At 35.9% G+C, this 19305-nt stretch overlaps 3 protein-coding genes across 4 annotated transcripts; all 3 read right to left on the reverse strand.

The window, feature by feature from the left end:
- Positions 1-1080: 1080 nt before the first annotated feature.
- On the reverse strand, positions 1081-7699 carry LOC114722242 (protein MRG1). 2 transcript variants are annotated; one of them, XM_028908221.1, is made up of 12 exons: positions 7454-7699; positions 6309-6362; positions 6071-6084; positions 5581-5726; positions 5390-5425; positions 5102-5142; positions 4638-4739; positions 3712-3791; positions 3364-3533; positions 2825-2909; positions 1999-2092; positions 1081-1735 (listed from the first exon to the last, which is right to left on the reverse strand). In XM_028908221.1, exons 1-11 carry the CDS (start codon positions 7589-7591, stop codon positions 2002-2004), a joined length of 957 nt encoding a protein of 318 aa, XP_028764054.1. In that variant the 5' UTR covers positions 7592-7699; the 3' UTR covers positions 1081-1735; positions 1999-2001. The 2 variants fall into 2 exon arrangements, with proteins under 2 accessions (XP_028764054.1, XP_028764055.1); XM_028908222.1 differs by having other exon boundaries at positions 1081-1838.
- A 3698-nt stretch (positions 7700-11397) lies between these two features.
- LOC114722232 (PAMP-induced secreted peptide 2-like) lies at positions 11398-12143 on the reverse strand. Its single transcript, XM_028908197.1, has one exon. It carries the CDS (start codon positions 12035-12037, stop codon positions 11699-11701), a length of 339 nt encoding a protein of 112 aa, XP_028764030.1. The 5' UTR covers positions 12038-12143; the 3' UTR covers positions 11398-11698.
- A 2277-nt stretch (positions 12144-14420) lies between these two features.
- Positions 14421-14923, reverse strand: LOC114722238 (PAMP-induced secreted peptide 2-like). The gene has a single exon (XM_028908212.1). The coding sequence runs from the start codon at positions 14842-14844 to the stop codon at positions 14503-14505; it is 342 nt and encodes a 113-aa protein (XP_028764045.1). The 5' UTR covers positions 14845-14923; the 3' UTR covers positions 14421-14502.
- Between the last annotated feature and the right edge of the window lie 4382 nt (positions 14924-19305).

Below are 19305 nucleotides of genomic sequence, written 5' to 3' on the forward strand. Positions count from 1 at the left end.
CTAAATTTTATTCTGGCAAAATCAAAATCTCTCTTAAATGCAAATTTGTTAATAAGCGCTTGTGCAAAAAAATTTTGTCTCAGTCCTCATTTTTTTGCTTTAATGAAAAACAATTCTTTCATTGATATTAATTAACTTGGACTGTGAAGTTTCATTACAAGAGAACACCTTCCTAGTTCCTACACACGAGGTCGATAGTCCTCACTCCTCAGGCTATATGATATTAGGCTAAATTTCATATGTGGGAGTGGGAGGCTGTAGATTCTTTCACGTTGATATCAGCTTGTCCTTGTACTTAAAAAATGAAAAATAAAAAGGCCACCTTCTTTTCCCTCATTTTATTCACAAAATTCTTCAACCTCGGAATTGGTGGTTGGATTTTTCTTTCAATAAATATAAAATATTAAAAAAAATGAAAGGATGAATTACTAGACCTTCAAAGGTCCAATTTCAGTTCTTAGTTTTCACTGAAAAATCTTTGCACGGATTTCCTAGAGCACCATCCTCAAGGAGAACCGTAGAAGTCACTTCATTCACTAATAACATGCTTTCTTACTCGTAAGGGCATAAGACGATGAATTTTCTTTATCTTTTCAATTCCTTTCTATCCTTATGCCAAAGAAAATACTATCTCCGGTTCTAATTATAAAAGCTAGTTTACTAATTTCAAGAGATTAAAGAAGTAAGTTAATTAGTTATTTGCAATAAATATATATTGTTTTTCCTAAAATATCCTTACTAATTAAGTTTATTGATTAGAACTACTATTATTAGAAAGTCTATTTTGAAAAAATATATATAAAAATATAGTCTTATAATTAGAACTAAAATAAAAATCAAACAAGATTTTATATTAAGAACGAGTAGTATAACAATAACCAACTGTATTTCGCTTCAAAAATGTATTGCTCATATGAATTGCATAATATCATCGTGCTCTGTTAGTATCCAAATTTTTAATAAATTAATCAAAAAAAATTTGTTCATACGACTTAAAATTATTTGTTCTGCCCTTTTCACTAGCTCTTTCAACAACTTTCTTTGTATGTATAGCCCTAGTCACATCACAAGTCCAAATAATTGCCTCTAAACTTCCACGGGTGATCCTTATCCGTGTGGTCTATTCCTCAAATTAAAAGACAATACATTTTTTTCTTTCGTTTTTTGAATAAAATAGAAAAATAGGAAGACTGCCCTAACCTTAGTAAGCTAAGCTCAGATCTCAACTCACCTAAATTTTTTTATTAAAAAAAATAAACAGAAAATTAAGACTAGTTAAATGATAACGGCAACAATAGAACACCCATGCCTCTCGACCCCTGCACTAAGTAAATAAATTAATAAAATAATACATATGATGGTTCATGTCAGAAATTTGAGGTCTTGGACCCTACAAAATCGTCCTGTCAACTAAGCCCACTCCTTTTGGGCCAGGCCCCACAATGATCGAAACCAAGGAAAATCTAGCAGAATTATAGTGAAAATCGCCTCCTTTTTTTTTTAGGGTGGTTTTTTGGGGGGATGGGTGGTTGGAGGAAGTCGGGACACACACCGGCTTGATGACATTTTGTTGATTTACACCCTTCCCAAGAGCAATGTGTCATTCCCAAGCATTCTTCCTAATAGAAGACAAAAATGCCTTGCCGGAACTCATTCACGAGAGGAAATCAAACTTGATTCCTGCAATGTGAAAGAGGCGCTCCCTATATCGCAGCCCATCTGCCGACTGCCATCACTATCAATGCACATAAACGAACACATCTAATGAGCCACAAGCACCTCAACTATCAAATGAATTTCAGTCGTATGATAGCATTGGCCAAATTACTGTGTGAATTCTGAAAGACTAAAGAATGAATTGACAACGACTGTTACAACAACAATGGGGTAGTTTGTCCAGGGAATCGCAGGATATATATATATATATATATAACATTACCAAACTGCCGTTGATCATGAAAAATACGAAAAATGTGATCCAAAAGGATTCATCACTACCTCTCATTCGTCTTTCCCCTTTCCTTTTCCTTCAGAAACCTTTATGCCATCATATGCCGAAAGAAAGAAAGTACTTTGATTTTTCTGCAAAAATCTGCAACGAACTTATTTATCAAAACCGACAGCAATAAAATTATGAAATCCTGAAAAGAAGCATACCCGTGAAATAAAATGTTCCCTCCCAAAGTTTGATAGAAACATGTCTCTTTTCGCCCCACATCCCAAGAGCAAAGAAAATGAAGTAAATTAAACTATGACCTTGAGGGCATATTTCTTCAACACTGACTTGATAAACACTAAAAAGGTCCCATAATCACCTTGTACATGCATATTAGTTATCAAGACAAGACATCCAAATTCACTAGAGGTAAATCATTTTTCCTTTCTATGTGTCTGTGTATACATATGTAATGATCCACAACCTATCCTATTAGTATAATAAACCTCTCAAACTACTAGTCATAAAGAGAGATCTGGATCAGTTTTAGAAACAGCTAATGTCAATGACATTTTTCCCTTACATAAAATTCTTAAATCCTTACATAAATAGGCACCTGACACCGACTTGCTCCCCCAGGAAAGAAAGTCAAAAGGAAAGGAAAATGCTAGAACTTGCACGTAGACTTTAAAAACTGAAAAATTTTATACCCACAGTTGACAAGCAGTGAAATCTTGTGCTTGGAGGTCAAAAGCAGCGCAAAAGATTATAATGATGAGAAATAATATGTATTAGTCTTTAAATCATTATTTAAGCTCAGCAGCAATGGGGTATGCATCTTTCATCGAGGATTCAGAACAACGGTATTAATGAGCTGGGTTTAGTTACTTGAGAAAGTCGAGTAACTTCTGCTGCAGGTGATTCAGTGTTTCCTCCTCAATATTCACATATGCCAAGAGCTCAGGTAACTTAACTGCAACCACCAGAATATAATGAAAATTTTGAGGAAATAGATTTTTTTTTTTGGGGGGGGGGGGGAGGGGGGAATTGTCCAGCGCACAGATCACAAGTCATGACTGTTAAAATGCTATAATAAGTGAGCTGTGATGACAATATACAAGATGTATTCACTAAAATGATGCCATCACCAGACTAGAATAGAAATATGAGATTTATGGGGATATATATTCTCGGTGCAACCACCCAGCAAAGATTCCATGTTTACGAGTGTCAAAATTGGACACTTCCACCAAAATAAGAGCAGAAAATAATTACTGACACTAAATTAAAAGATCACCTAATAAAGAAGAGAAAAAGGTAAATCATATTCTAAAAGAAGAGGCAAAAATACAATTTTGCATGTGTGCATATATGAACAGTCCACTGTCCTCCACAAATTTTAAAGCAGCATGAAGTTATGAATGTACCAAAGAGACGCAATAAATGTTCAGCTCCGTATATGGTTGATGGTGAAACATTATCAACAACTGCTTCATTATACTGCTTCTGTTCTTTCTTGTACAAGAGCATCATAGGCAACGCTTTATCAAAATAACACCTAATTCCTTTCAGAATTTCCCCAATTGAATCAGCCACCCTGCATCAGAGAGGTAAATTAAGCATACTTCATCATTAGTGTGATTGAGGTGTCCAGAACTTACATCTCAGAGAGTCAAGTTAAAGCCAATTGCAAGAGAAAGTGAAATAACAGAATACATAGCCAGGCAAGAAGAAAAGGGAGGTTTAGATGTATCAATAATATATAAGAATCTTACATGCCATCCTTCTTTGACCTGTATTCAAGATACTTTGTCAAAATTTCATCAACAGTTGGTGAACGAGGAAGTTTCACAAGCTGTAGGACAAAGATCGGCATAAGATTCTAATCTTTCATACCTTAAGAAAGAGCAATAATGTAATTGAACAGTAAAAAAATCAGCTGTCACATCAGAATTTGAACAACATTATCCACAAATCTTTAAACCACAATGAGAAGCTCAGGAATGCATGGCAACTAGTAACTTTTAGATTGGTGAACTTTCACCAAGCAATTCAAACTTGACTTAAAGTGGTCCTTCACAAAGCATCTTTCTCCAACTTGAATTAAATTTTAGCATAAATGGTTCTCCGCTGTTAGATATTATGAAATTGTTTGTGGCCATTCATTCATTGGCTTGAGCTTTTGGGTTGAAATAATCTTTGATGGTTTTCAATTTAAGACGGGCAGCTATGACATGATTAGGACCTTAGACTACCAGTGTGAAGCATCTATTTAATTTGCATGGAAACAAATAAATCACAAGGATACTTGGATTCCGAGCACTAACCCCTTTTTGAGTTTGTATTTAGCATTTAGGATGATATGCATGAAATGCAAAATTTACCGTTCAAATATTTACTTATCTTGATATGTCATCAATTAATTAAGGTGGTTTTAAGTTGCACGGCTGAAATTTGCTGAAGTGTGAGCTTCTGATACATTGTTCTCACTAGTACAAAACTTGTTGGTAGTGCTGTAAGAAGAAGGGAATTCTAATCTGTTCTAGTGCACTATCTTTCCTCATTTTGTTTGAAGAATCATCAATATCAATATTAATGTAAAACCGATGGTAGCTCTCCCTAATCACAAGCCATAAACAATGCAGCTAATTCTCAAGCTTTACATAATGCATGGTATGGACCTCAAATACTTTCTATGTACCTTGTCCTGCTGAGAAACAAAATCCCAATCATCAACAAGTTGTTTTTTTAAGGTTGCCGGAATTTGAATCTTGACTAGCTTTTCAACGGAGACACTGCCCTTCTGACAATTAGAAAAAACACAATTAGCTGAATATTTTGAAATAGAGTGATGGCATCAAACCAACAGACAGATATCTGGTATCTTGGAGAAAATGAAAAAGAATTTTGACCCTAATTCATAAATTCATCAATGCTCCTTCAAAAATTCTCAGATTTATTATACTATTTCTATCATTGTAAAATACATAGAAGAGGAAACTACATTTGACCTTAGAAATCCTAATTACAAAATCAGCATATGATTTCTTTTGGGGTAAGAGTAATAAATGTATATGAAAGGTGAAATGCAATTTCCCCATGTAAAATTTCTTTTGGGGTAAGAGGAATCTATGAGTGTAATTAAGGAGAGAATGCAAACCAGACCTCAACTCCTGAATCATTCTTTCGCTTCTTCCCCTTAGGCACTGCATGAAATTAGACAAATTAGACTTATACAACTATGCTGTGGTGGCACGAACATATTACATGTTTTTCTCCAACTTAATGAATCAACGAACAATATTGCATCAAACAAGCCAATTGTAAGAGGCCTAACTTGTAAACTACTGCATTTGAAAAGAAGAAAACCATAGTAATATTACTGAATAGTATTATTAGAATGCATAAAAGATGAGTAAAGAAAAGGAAAATGAAACAAAATTTACTATATACCATTAGTCTTGATGTCTTCTTTATCCACTTTTGCATCTAAAGAATACAAAGCAAACATAGAATTATCAAGAAAACAAAAAGGAAGAATTCAAAGTATAATCTAGCCAGCAGTTCAGGAAATAGAGATTTCTTCCTGTATGCTTCTGCATAATAAAAAGGGTAATCCTCAAGGAAATGTAAGCCTTTTTTACCGGTAGAATTTTTGGCCTTAGCTTGAGCTGAACGCCCTGACTTGACATTCTTGTCTACACCTTGTTTTTTGTCAAGAGCCTGCTGTTTCAGGACATTCTCTTCAGTATGTTTCATTAAACGGTCCTCACCCACCCATTCGTCCCAACTGTTAGAAAGATGTTTAATCCATGATAATGATTCGGTGCTCCCTTTTAAAAGTCATAATTATCAATGATAGCAAATATCTATGGTGAAATAAGTAACAAACATAATGATTCTCTCTTGTCTACATAGACGAATCAATACAGGCTGTTCAAAATACAATGTTAGAAAAGTTATGTCGCCTCATGACTGCTTTGGTTGCCATTCAACATAACAGGTACAACAATAACAATATGAAACTAACACAAGCTGAAAGTTTCAGGCCTTATCACTAACGAAAGGCAATCTGCACCTCCACAATTTGAAAACTGAACTTGAAATGAAATCAAGGTAAGTTAAGGCACTCACTTTTTGTTCCATCCCTGCAAAATAGAAACCAGTGAAGCAAACAGAAGTTAATAGCATAATACGAAATCCATTCAAAATTCTACTATTAATTGATTCAAGCTTTCAACTATAAAGCTGAAACATTACATGAAACCTAAAACTAAAGAAGACTCCACATAAGAGATTATATATACAAACAAGTTGAGTTCTGGAAACAAGATCTATCGGTGGGGGGAGGGATTATTTTGGAAGAACTTACAAGGTAGTGAACAAAATATCTCCATTCATTCTTTCGAATCTCAGCTTTTTGTACCTAATTATCATAGAACACAGTAAATTGGGTCAATACTACCGGAAGGTAAAAGAAAAGAATATAAAATAAAATAAAATAAAAAACACTTCATCTGCTGAGGCTTCACATTTCATGCATACAAAAGAAGATTAGAAGACATGAGAGGAAAGAACCCTGGATATATCTTCATTTATTCGTGTTACAGCAACCCTTAAATTTCATACTAGTCAAAACTTGAACGTTGATTGAACAATCTCAGGGCTAAGCAAATAATAATCAATCACAAACATATCAGATTAAGCATGATAATTTGCTTCATATCTATATATGGAACAGAACTTTCAAAGGAATGATTTAATTTAAAAATTAGCGAGATGTACCTACTGAAGAGAGAAGTTTAAAGCCTCCACTATTATAGACAAACCAACTAGCTGTTAGATTATAATAACAAAGATTCTTAACATTATTCCCATGTTTGCAGCAATGGGGAGCCACGATCCCTTAACAACTGAATAATCATTCTTTTAATAGAATAAAAACATAAGTATGCTGTCTTAGAAATTAGAAAGGCATTAGAATTACTGCAAATGGAAGTGGATGAAGCATAAACACATCAAAAAGGAGCTGCGTCTGTCTGACACAAGCCAAGCATCTTATATCAGATACGATGTAGCGACTTAAATTACATATGGACAAATTTTGTTATTTCCATATCCATGCTTGTTTGAGACACCAAAATGATAACAATCTATTAATGTCATTCGAAGCCGATCTTTTACAGGGAAACTGTTCATTAAAACTCAATGTGAACAGCGATAATTGGTCATTTGGAAATCATTCAATCAGCATTCTTATCAAAACCTGTCTTCCAGTGCCTATAATTGAGGAAAGTGTAGCACTTCTAGTTTCCAACAACTTCTTAACGACAGCCTTCAGAGAAAACCACAATTACGTAGAAAAAGTTGTTTCTCAGTTAACAACCGAACGCTCGAAGCAAAGCCACACTCAGTGGAGCCGATAATTCCATGAAAAAAGAACAAAGCGAGCAGGCAGATCAAAATGATAAGGGAGTAAAAATGAATTTGCAAGCTGCAAAGGAAAGTGATGGGTACCTTTGCTTCGTAGATGCGAGGGCCATGATAGGCAAGTACTTTCTCGCCCTCGGAGTACAGGCTAGAATTAGAAGGCGGAGTATTGCCGCCGGATGTGTCGCCGTCGGTCGTGGAGTCGTCCTTCGACGAGTTTCCCATGTTCGAGCTGGAGAGAGGAACGCTTCAGCGTGTGGAAGCTCGAAGTTGAAGGTGATGTCCTTTTCGCCGTGAAATCCACTGGCTCCAACCAGCGCGCCTTATTGCAGATTTCGGGGGGAGTCGGAGTCACAGTGACAAAATGAACAGAAATCATTAGCGGTTATGGACCCCATCTGTTTCATCTCACGACCGTTTTATTTTTGGGCTTTCATCAAGCCCAATAAGAAGCCCAAATAAATTTAAGCAATATTCCAGCGGGAGTCTCTACTTTTTCGTCTTTTTCACCAGCCTAGCAAAATTGGCTCCCGCCAATTTGCAAATCCTATCAGTTGATGACTATTGTGAGTTGTGAGTTTAACTTTGTCAGTCTGTAGCATATTTTAATTTGGAAAATGTCCGCATTTTATATAAAAATAAATTCGAAATTAGTAAATTCTTTACACGTCGTATGGAACATTTCATGTTTTACCTTCCAGATCAGATTGTTCACATGCTGACATATCTGCATCAGTCATGTGCATAATCTTCCTGTCATTCTTCGGAACTAATTCTTGTGCTGCCGTTGCGTCTCTTTCCAATTGGACTCATCTTCAGTAATTGAGTTTTCGCAGAGAGGTGGTCTTCATACCAAACATAGAAGCGAGAGCGAATTAATGGAGAACAAGACTCGATTTTCTCACATACGTGTACTATATATTACTGTAAGATTGAGCAGATATTATGTGGTCCCTGAAGGGATAAATTATGGAGGAGCAAAGAGCAATTAGTTACTTTTTCCGATTCATTTTGTAACCTCCAATAACTACTTTATGTGAGTTAAAAAAATTTTAGTCATTTATTATAAAATCTTAAAATTATCATCAATATAATGAAAGTTATTAGTTACTTCGAAGGGATGTTTGGTAGAATATAACACTTTAAACAAAAGCACGTACGTCATATTAATAAAGAACATGTCCGAGATCCATATGATGAGTAATGGAGGGAGGATTTGATACAGAGTTCTTAATAACAGAAGTTAGCATCGCAGAACTTCTCCTTATTCTAGTTAACCACAATAGCCTTCTTTGAAGTGCATAAGAAGTTTTTTTTTTTTTTTTTTTTAACTGCAGACGTTTTCAGAAGCTCCGAGAAAGAAACGGTGAAACGAGTATTATACTCTAGTATGTGTAATGATGGTGGTTTTTTGAAGTGACCTATGGAAGAGAAGCGGGTGAGCTTCGATTTATTTATTGCAATATATTTAACAATACGTAGGGAAATAAGTGGCAAGACACCTATGAATCTGATGACCGATGCCATTCAAGTGAACGAACATTATATTGGGTTATAATTAAAGAGCATCAAAAGTACACATATGAATGAAATAAAAAAGAAGTGGTGGACAATCTTAAGCTAGCCAGCCAACCAATGGCTTGTTTAAGCTAGTGTCCCTGACCAGGACTGGGCCCATTATCCATAAGCCTTCGGACATGACTTGTAGAATCTGCAAACTTGTTTCCAAGATTCAAACCCTCAAGGACAGCTTCATGAGAGTTGTTATTACTAACACTATGATCTAACCTCGAGATAATGAAGGGCCTGGCCTCCGACTTGGAGCTAAAGAACAGGAGGAGAAGCAGAAGCAAGAAGGTCGAGAACTTGGCAAGTATTCCTATCGCCATGCCGGCGACGTGGGATATTAGTTTGTGTGTGCGCGTGCGCATATAATGATACTGAATGCTAGCTGAGAATGTCTTAGACACACATATATATATATATATATATATGAGATTTTTTTTTTGAAGAGCCAAAGCACATTATGTACTGTATACACGTGTTTTATGTGAGGGGCTGGAGGCTGAATATATATACACATGGTTAGGTTCCAACGTTCAACAGAATGAATGGAAAATGCCGGAGGTTGCATGTGAATCGGAAATAACGAGGAAGGTTCGCGGGTTAGAAATCAAGGAAACAAATTATAGTAATTAGTAGTGGAGACCGCTTGATTCGTATTGTCGTGTTTCTGTACTAATGAGAATTGCCTGACCAGTCTAAGCAAGATCTGACCGAAGCATCTCTCTCTTTCGCACTCTATTGTGCAAGATCGTGAGGCGCCCATTGGTCCTCCTTTTCTCTTAATTTCTATATAATTTAGTTACGTTGAGTATCTAATTTGGCAAATTACTCTTTCAGTTCTTAATACAAGACCCATTTAACTAATTTGATTAAATTAAAGAAGTTAGGTAAGTTAGTTAATTATAAGAAAATTGACACATTTTTTAAAACATCATAATCATCTTTCTTAATACCCCCTCTCTCTTTTACTTAATTATGGTTGAGGGAGTATCTATAGGGGTAATTTAGAGAAAATTGATAAATATGAGAAATGGGTCTTATATTTAGGACCAAAACTAACTCAAAAATTGGGTCCTATATTAAGGACCGGAAGAGTATATTATATACTTACGTTCTTTTTTCTTTTCTTTACAATATACATGTGTATATATATATCCGTGGTGGCTTTGCTTTTTCTACGTGCAAATAAAAACAGGAGAACTATCGATCGGACCGAAAGCAATTTAAGTTTGGCAATAGAGGAAAGACGTTTCAAAACTTGCTTACGGTGAACGTCAAATTGATTAAGATAGGGCCATCGAAAACTGTTAAACTGGTGAATGGTAGAATCTAATACTTTGACTTTCCAACCGTGCATCACGACTACTCTGATCCTGGTATTGCCGAAAAGATCGCACATCAGGAATTCACGGATAGCTTCACGTGGCTGCGGTCCAAGAGAAGGAAGACCGTGGCTAGAGATTAAACATACACTCCATTCACTTCAAAATATAAGCTAAAATTTACTGGAGGGGTTTGTTTTTTTTATAAGATAATATTCACTTTTATCTAAGCATTTAATGAGTTTTTTTTAATTTTACCTCACATATATTCTTTTTATTTTTTGATTCATTTATTGCATCTTTTACTTATTCTTTTCATTAATAAGGGCATTTTTGGAAAGAAAAAATTTATGCCTTACATATTTATTGTTTTGAATTGATTTTAACTAATTTCTTGATAAACGTAAGTGGATAAAGTTTAGTTTATATTTTGAATCGGAAGGAGTATAATGGAGTGATACAAATTGGAATAAAATGTAAATAAGCCTAGTTTGAACTTGTTTGGTAATTAAAATCGAAAAATGTTTTCCTCCCCACATGAATCTATTAAATTCACTGTTAAATCGGCTACTCACAAGGTCAAGATTTAGAGATAATAAATATTAGTGCACGTTTTTTGAAGGAAAGTTGAAAGGGTCAACGCGTTAAATCTAATAATTAATTCAATCCATTAAATCTTGTCGGGTCAAGGTTCGGTAACAGAAATTATCACGGGACGATCTCGTCATCACTTAGCTTCGAGCTAGCTCCGTTTGATATGCGTCTCTCATGTGCTGAAATTAAAGTTCATAGCCGTTTAGGAATAAAACATCTAAGTTTTGTCTTTCACAAAATTAAGTAAAATAAAATATCTAAGTTTAGCTGTTCGCAATATATGCACATGTAGGTTTTGCTACCTCTTGATTATAATTAAATCAAAATGAATATTCCACCAATACCGCGTGCTGGTAAATAACTTCATATCCTTATCGAGAGATCGACGTTTATTTATAGCTGGTTAATTAATTAATCCACGAAAATTTGACTTTATATGTATTCAATTCTCATATAATTTATTTGTTATAGTATTTTTTTCCCCAGCGTTTCAATCAAAGTATTTGGTGCATACATATATACATAGGATTCGCATGCATTTTTGTGGCATGAAATTATTTTCTTATTCATCGTATCCGGACGTACTATGAAAATTACATCATAACATAAGCTCTGCAGTTTGCACGCAGAACATCAGCGTGGCTGCAAAGTTACAAAATTAACAGAGAAAACAAAAACTACATTTAATTCAAACAGTAGACAATCACGTTTTTGTTCTTAACATAACATATGAAAAAAGAACTAAAAAACCAAATTGGTGGATATATAGCGAAATAATGTATATAAAGGAATGAAGGAATCAATTAATCTGCAAATTGCCTGGTAATTAGATGGTGCAGCTGGCAACTGGCTAGTGCCCTTGGCCGGGGCTAGGACCAGACTCCTTAACATCCCCAAAGGTCCGGCTGTTGGTAAACTTGTGTCCTTGTCCTCCAGAGCTAGGACCCGAGTTCTTGATCCCTCCCAAAGTCTCAGAGTTGGTGAACTTGTGTCCCTCACCAGGGCCGCTTGGCCCTGATTGCTTCATTGATCCCAGAGACAACCAATCAAACACATCCAGGTCCTCCCTAATTCCTGTGTTCACTTCCCTAGTGATGCTCAAAGGCCGAGCTTCTGATAGTGTGAAGACAGTGTTCACCAACAGAAACAGAACCAAGAGGCCCTGAACTCTGAGCACTGCGGTTGTCATGCTTTTAAGTTGGAAGATAAATAAGGCTCGAGAGTACAAAAACAATGCTCGAAATTGAAGGCAAGATAGAGAGATAGAGAGAGAAATAAAGTGTCTGATGTTTTAATTAGAGTTGTGAAGGACATGGAGACACTTAGATCCAGGAATCCCTTAAATAGGATTGGCCTGCATGAAGTTAAGAGTGGAAGGTGAGTCAGGTTGGTTTGACTCATGCATATTCCAACGATAAGGCTTGAAAATCCATTGCCATATTCAAACCCAATTTGAATAGATTGATCATATTCTCGGGGAGGAAGCAGCCGAGGAGGTTTCTGAAAGTCCTTGAAATATATATATATATATATTTATTTGACTGCGGACAGTTATCTAACTCCCTGGGAGTATCTACTAAAACATGGAATTGATCGAGGAAGAAGACAGAGGAAGGGTTACGTGTCCATATGGGATAGGTTGAGTTTCCGTTGGTACCCACGGCATCAGTGAATTCATCGGAAAAGTTGAAGCGCGCGAGGCGCTCCAAGATGAAGACCGAAGACTAAATACGTGACGTCACTTGAGTTTGAACATCAGGATATGAAAGTGGTGGTTGATTTATTGGGGCAGCATGTTGTGACCAGTCAAAATAATTAAAAGACGTCGCCTGTGTGACTGTGTGTATGATGGCCGATCAATGGGCGCAAGCAGGACGAAAGTTCGTAGCCAGTGAGAAATAACAATACAACTTTTATTTTGGAAGCCGAGATGGCAGATTAATGCCAAGTTTTGCTCGCCTTAAGATTTCATGCTATAATTAGAGCCACAAAGCTAGATCGTGTCTACTAATAACTCAATATGCCCATATAGTATTATATTAAAAAGAACATGCGCCACTGGTAAGTCGCTTTCATTTGAGGAGTCGAAGTCTCAAAAGCCATCGCATTTCTTTTTGTTATGTGTACAAGTATACAATCACGACAGATGAAGATATATAAGACTAAATAAAGTATTCAAAATTATAGTCAAATTCAAATTGTCATCACATGCCGGCAGCCTCTTATTTTGAAGAGTACGTATGTTGTATTTTTCCTGCTTTTCCTTCTTTCGGTTGGGGGAAAACAAATTAAAAATTCAATTTGTATTGTAACTGACTAACTTCTTATTAGAACATTTTTTGAGGACAAAAAGGGGTGCTTTTTTATTTTATTTTATTCTGTGCTGCTGTACGACTATATTCGGCCTCAATAAGCATGAGCTATGACGATTTCACTGACGTTGGCCCAGCGTCTGTCCATAACTTGCACCCTTCCATACAAGTAAAGTTCTTTTGGGGGAGCTATAGTAATAAAGTGATAAAAAGAACTGTGATTTCACAAACAAACTGTGTTGCTGTGTCGAAGTACAGAGACTAAGAAAAATAATCAAGAAAGAAATTTTAATTAAATTAAAGAAAAGAACGTACTTTAATGATGGTAATTAAGTTTCGTGAATGCATATATCGCCTAGTTAAATGGTAATAGGAGAGAAAACTCTCTTCCAGCAGAGTTGTTTTGCTGTGTGAACCAGTTAATTTGAGCATTTAGCGAATGAGCGATTTTCGAAGTCATGGAACATATACGTTCCTCCCATCCATCTCACTGTGCTACTCATACTTTTGATGATTGTAATAGCTATCGAGCTATCAGAGGAAGGGATCCGATATTAACCCTTCACAGAGTCATACTGCTATTCTCTTTTGTCGTCTCTATGATAATTAAGTTTGACAAGTGTCCAGTATGAAGCCTGAAGTATGTGTTCCGGATTCGCAATTACGAAGATTGTTGTTCCTGATATATATTATCCTGATGAGACCCTACAAAACGAAATAAAAAAAAGACCGGGGAAGAGTTTGTTCTGTGAAACAAAAAATAAACATTGCATACACAACGCTGGTTCCCGCGCCCTTTGAAGATGTTCTGGTCTTGCTTTTCGTATTTCTTCGAACAGAAGATTTGTGTCTATCGTAGCTTAAGTTTTTTTTTATCCTGGTAGTGATTTGTTGCTAAAGTTAACCATTATTAATTAGCTAAGGATTGGAGATGAAAGTAATACTTGGGCAAAAAACAAACACAGAGAAAACCATTAAGATTATCAATCTGAATTCTTTATCACGCCGGCAGAAATAATACATCTAAAATATAATACACACGCATAATTGTTATCTAATGATTATTTGTAACTTAAAGTATTTAAAAAATAAAAATATGTTAAGGAATCAAATTAACAATACATAAATGTATGCATGTATATTAAATTTGAAATATTTGGCCTCCCGGCCCCAGCTTACGTCATTATACATATAATTATATTATATGCAATACAATCATAATATTCTTGGTAACACAAGATCTTGAAGAAGGGGAAAAAAAAAAAGAACCAACAAACCAAAAGAATGAAGGAGTTAAATAATCTGCAAGTTTCTTGGTGATTAGATGGCATGTGGCCGATGACTAGTGTCCTTGACCGGGGCCGCTGGGGCCGGAGTCCTTAACATCTCCGAAGGTCTGACTATTGGTAAATTTGTGTCCCCCTCCTCCAGCGCTGGGACCCGAGTTCTTAATCCCTCCTAAAGTGTCGGAGTTGGTGAACTTGTGTCCCTCCCCGGGGGCACTTGGCCCCGACTGCTTCACTGATCCCAGAGATAACCAGTCAAACACGTCCGTGTCCTCCTCAATGCCTGCGTTCACTTCCTTAATGATGCTCAAAGGACGAGCTGCTGACACTGTGAAGGCACCGTTCGCTAACAGAAACAGAACCAAAAGACCCTGAACTTTGAACGCCGCCGTTGCCATGCTTTCAAGTTGGAAGACAACAAAGCTCAAGAGAGTACAAAAGCAAATGGTTGAAAGAGAGGGATGTAGAGAATGAAAGAAGTTGTTTGATGGATTTAATCAGTGCAAGATATGGAGTCCTTAAATAGGATGGCAAGCATGAAAATGGGAAGAGAGGAAGGTGGGGGTTAGGTTGTTGGGTTGACCCGGGCATATCCAAATGGGAATGGATGACCAATTTCGCTTGGCTCCCACGGCAGTGAAGTCATGGGGAAAGTTGAAGCGAGGGGCTCGTTGGAAGATGAAGACCAAAGGCTGGAATTGCCTGACATCACTGGTTGGTTTTGAATATTCCGAATTAAAGTGGTTGATTAGTTGGAGCAGTACGTGGTGACCGGTCAAAAGTAAAAGACGTCGTCTGTGACTGACTGACTGTCTTCGTGGCAGCTCGGGGGCGCGGGTGAGACGAAGCTTCGTACATGACTGAGACCAGTGAGCGATTAGCAATTAGCGATTAACTTTGCTTTCCAACTTCTTTTTGCCGTTCCTTTTTCTGGGCCTCATGGTGTTTGAGCCCAAAACGGGATTGGGCTAAGACAAATTTACTATTACCTGGTCCTAAAATAAGAGTTAGTTATTAATTAAATCAAACAACAACAAGCCTTATCCCACTAGGTGGGGTCGGCTAATGAATCACACGACGCCATCGTGCTCTGTCAACAACCCAATCCTTAATTAGTTATTAATTTAAATAGATTAAAAAATAAGTTGAGTTGTTTTTTTAATAAATAAATATTATCTTTTTTAAATATTTTTGTTAATCAAGTTTATTGGCTAAAACTGCTATATTAAAAGAATTATCTTAGAAAAAATGAATAAATGTGAAAGATAAAAGAATTGAAATCTTATATTTATGACCAAAATAAAAGTCAAACGAGGCCTTATATTAAGGACCGAAGCTAGTATTTCATTGCTGGTGGCCCAAAACATTAAATACGACGAGAAAACGAATATTCACGAAATACTGGTCCGTGGTCTAAAAGCTTGAAAAGGAGACTGTGAACGACGTCATGCAGTTCAGCTGTAGCTAGCTTATCCTGAGGAGAGTGGTGGCGGCCCGGCGGGTTTGCAGACACCCAAAGCCTTTCTACGGGTAAGGGTTCGGATTCAGAGGACGGATGCATATATATATGGTGCTCGAAATTCAGACGAATGTGTTTATCATCCAGTGAATCAGAATATTCTATGCACTGCAGCAGCTAGTCTTTTAATTGTTGAAATTTATTTATTGTAATTGAAATTGTTATAAGTATACGTAAAAGTTGGATGAATTTTGTTAGGAAGTAAACATTATGAATATTTCCCCCAACAGAGATATGCACGCCCAGAGGAAACTGTGAATCAGCGATTAGCCAGCTCATCGTCGGTGTACGTGGCTCGCAATTGGCATGATTGTTATTTTATGTTTTATAATTTCTGTTATAGTCAATCAACTTGACAAGCTTCTCTCACTGAAATTCTTTTGAAAAGCTCCCCAATGTTCATCTCTTTTTTTTTTCTTTTATTTAGGAGGTGTTTCACTAAGAAGCACTTTTTAAAAATATTTTTACGCAAATTGAAATAATTTTTTTTTTATATTTTAATGTCAAATATAGTAAAAGTACTTTTTAAATTATGATTTGGTTTTCATTTAAACACTATTATTTATATGCAATCCCATGAATTTGAAGAATAGATTTCTGTTAGTTTTACTGATCACTGATATTAAATTAAGTTTTTTACTCTTCTAGAATTACGAAGACAGAAATTAATAATAAGAAAATTGCTGAAGAGCACGGGTGAAAATTCCCAGACGAAACCATCTCTGGCTGTTCGGGCAGGGGCTGGAAGACCTTGATTCGTTTTTCTTACTCGGCTACCATGTCAATTCGTTTAGATCCTCATACGTAGGTTCAACGTGTTTTAATTTTGACACCATTATTCTATTTTTTTAAAAAAAATTGACCCAACGGTACACCCAACCAAGAATTAACAAGTGTATTTCCATTGTGGGCAGTTGGGAAGCCCCATCAGCACTATTCTTCTGAATCGGATCCCATGACAAATTCATACGTAAGCGGCACGGAACCCTCCGCCGTACTCCTTAACCTAACTCTTTGCACCAAGAAAATCCACAGGCCCATTCCATGTTGGCCCATATTTACTTGAGAGAATAATATATTACAATTTTAAAAAATAAAAAATGTGAAATATTAAATCTGTGACGGAGCACACAAGCAGTACGGCTTCTTATCATTTAAGCAAATGCTTCTTATATCTTCTACCTACCTATCACTCTGATCTTATATGTAAACCACTTGTTAGAGAAAGTCTTGATCCTAAATGTAATTCATTTGTAATATTATTTAATGCTTATTTTCGATTTTACTTTTATTTAGTTTTCATTAAAAAAAAGAGAAAGAAGGAAAAGATACAAGAATGATTTAGACAAGTGGAGGGAGATAAAACGTTAACAAAACAATCTTATGTATTTCTGGTATATGATAATAGGTTACAAATGACTTATATCAAAGAGAAGAGTCGTATATGTTATGTTCCAAATTTCAAGATGTTATTACTTGATTATAATAATACCCCTATTAACTTGGGGCATTAGACTGAGGAAGTTGAGATTTAAATATTAAATCGTTAAATGGAAAGCAAAACTGGGGGAACTGGGAAGAATCCTACTTGTAATTTTTTTGAGCTGTAAATAGAGGAGAAAGCACCATGCTGTAGCTAGCAAACCCAACTTTTACCAGTATTCTATTTTACCAACCAGCTTTTACTAGTATTCAATTCAATATAATTGTAAAAACAATTAATAAATTTTTCACAAAAATAGAAATTCCTGTTTTGGGAAATGGTTTCATGTCTTTCTTTTTATTCTATTTAAATCGTGCTGGGAGATTTAGTAATGTTTACATATGAGTTAATAGATAATATAGCAGACATGATAATTGTTAAAAATTAATAAAAATCAAACAGAAATAAAAGCTACTTTTCCTTTTCAAAGACATCATTTTGGTATTTTTTTGGAATCTTAAAAGATAGTAGTTAACAAGCAAGAGAGTATTTCCTTGTTTTTTCCGGCTAATTTTTGTTTTAGTTGGGTATGATATCTTTCATTCAATTAAAGCAACACTAGATCCCAAATAAAAATAGCTTTAATAATAATTACAGTAATAGCAACCATTGCATCTTACGATATTTTTGTAATGTTTAGCATCCTTTGGTTGACAACTGAAGGTGCCACCCATGCTTTCTTTATCCATAACAATTTCTTTAGCCTCGTTTAACACTGAACATTCTCTTCCTTCATCTTCTTTAACTCATCTAGCATTAGATTTTCCATCAAGCTAATCAAAGTAATTGCATGCCCATCTCTCCTAAATGTGAAAGATATGAATAAAAAACCATTAAATTTGTGAGAGAAATTCTGAAGGCTAGCAATTTAATCAGATTTAAAAATAAACATGTCACTCGCTAACCTTGAAATTTGGACATTTAAGAAATCTATTATAATTTTGTTTTATTCATGAAGTGAGGACTATAACTTCATTTCCATATCTACATCTTTGGACACTCGTTTCACCTGCGCTTTTTGCCCATGGTGTGTGAAGATGAGCTTCTACTAAAAGCCATTAAACTTCACTACAACAAAGAAGAGTTTCGATGTTTAGGTCTGGTATGTGAATACTACAAGACGAGATCGCATAAAAAATTACTTCCTACAACCTCCTCTTACCTTTGCCAAATTTCTCTGCCTTTGCCGACATTTCTCTCCCTCCAACCGCCCCTCCTCTTTCCTTGATTTAAACGATACTGGATCCCAAATAAAAATAGCTTTATACGAGTAAGATATTTTCATTACCCTAGCCGCCACTTCCCAAGGTTATGGCGATTTCCCTCTTCTTTTAATTATGGTTCAATCATACAGGGGAACTACTTTCCTAAACAAGGTATTTGTTTCTTGTCTTTTGTGGAACAAATTTTTTTTAGGGAGGAAAATTGAATGCAGCGGTGGCAGGTTTCGATGAAATGAAAGATCACAATGTGCTAAGGCTTCCGAGAGAAGGCGCTAAGCAGTCAATTTTGAACAGCTCAATAGAAGGCGATTGATGAGGACCGAGTGAGGGGCTCTGTTCTTGAAACTAATCGCCAGCCAGCAATTCCTCAAGACTTGAATTTGAATAAATCCGAAATCGCGAGCAGTGTTCACCGTTCCCTTAAAATGATTGTCCCTGTCTCTGTGAATCTCCTTCCGGGATCAAACTCAATTATATGTTCTTTCTCGGTCCCTTTCTTCTTTTATTCCTGTCACTTCTCCTTTGCTCTGATTAGCCCCATTCAATATGTATGTTTATTATTCTGTTCTCGGACTAGCGATTTCCCTTTCTCTGTCTCTCTCAGCCCTTGCTTTGTCATCCTGGCTTCTCCACT

Source organism: Neltuma alba, unplaced genomic scaffold (assembly GCF_004799145.2).
Source record: "Neltuma alba isolate B1F8T4 unplaced genomic scaffold, ASM479914v2 tig00012088_pilon, whole genome shotgun sequence".
Taxonomy (NCBI): Eukaryota; Viridiplantae; Streptophyta; class Magnoliopsida; order Fabales; family Fabaceae; genus Neltuma; species Neltuma alba.

Coding starts and splice junctions, on each gene's coding strand:
- LOC114722242 (XM_028908221.1), bottom strand. CDS start 7,591: ATGGGAAACTCGTCGAAGGACGACTCCACGACCGACGGCGACACATCC. Junction 6,363..7,453: donor CTCGCATCTACGAAGCAAAG/GTACCCATCACT, acceptor TATGATAATTAG/GTACAAAAAGCTGAGATTCG. Junction 2,093..2,824: donor AAGTTACTCGACTTTCTCAA/GTAACTAAACCC, acceptor AGTTCGTTGCAG/ATTTTTGCAGAAAAATCAAA.
- LOC114722238 (XM_028908212.1), bottom strand. CDS start 14,844: ATGGCAACGGCGGCGTTCAAAGTTCAGGGTCTTTTGGTTCTGTTTCTG.
- LOC114722232 (XM_028908197.1), bottom strand. CDS start 12,037: ATGACAACCGCAGTGCTCAGAGTTCAGGGCCTCTTGGTTCTGTTTCTG.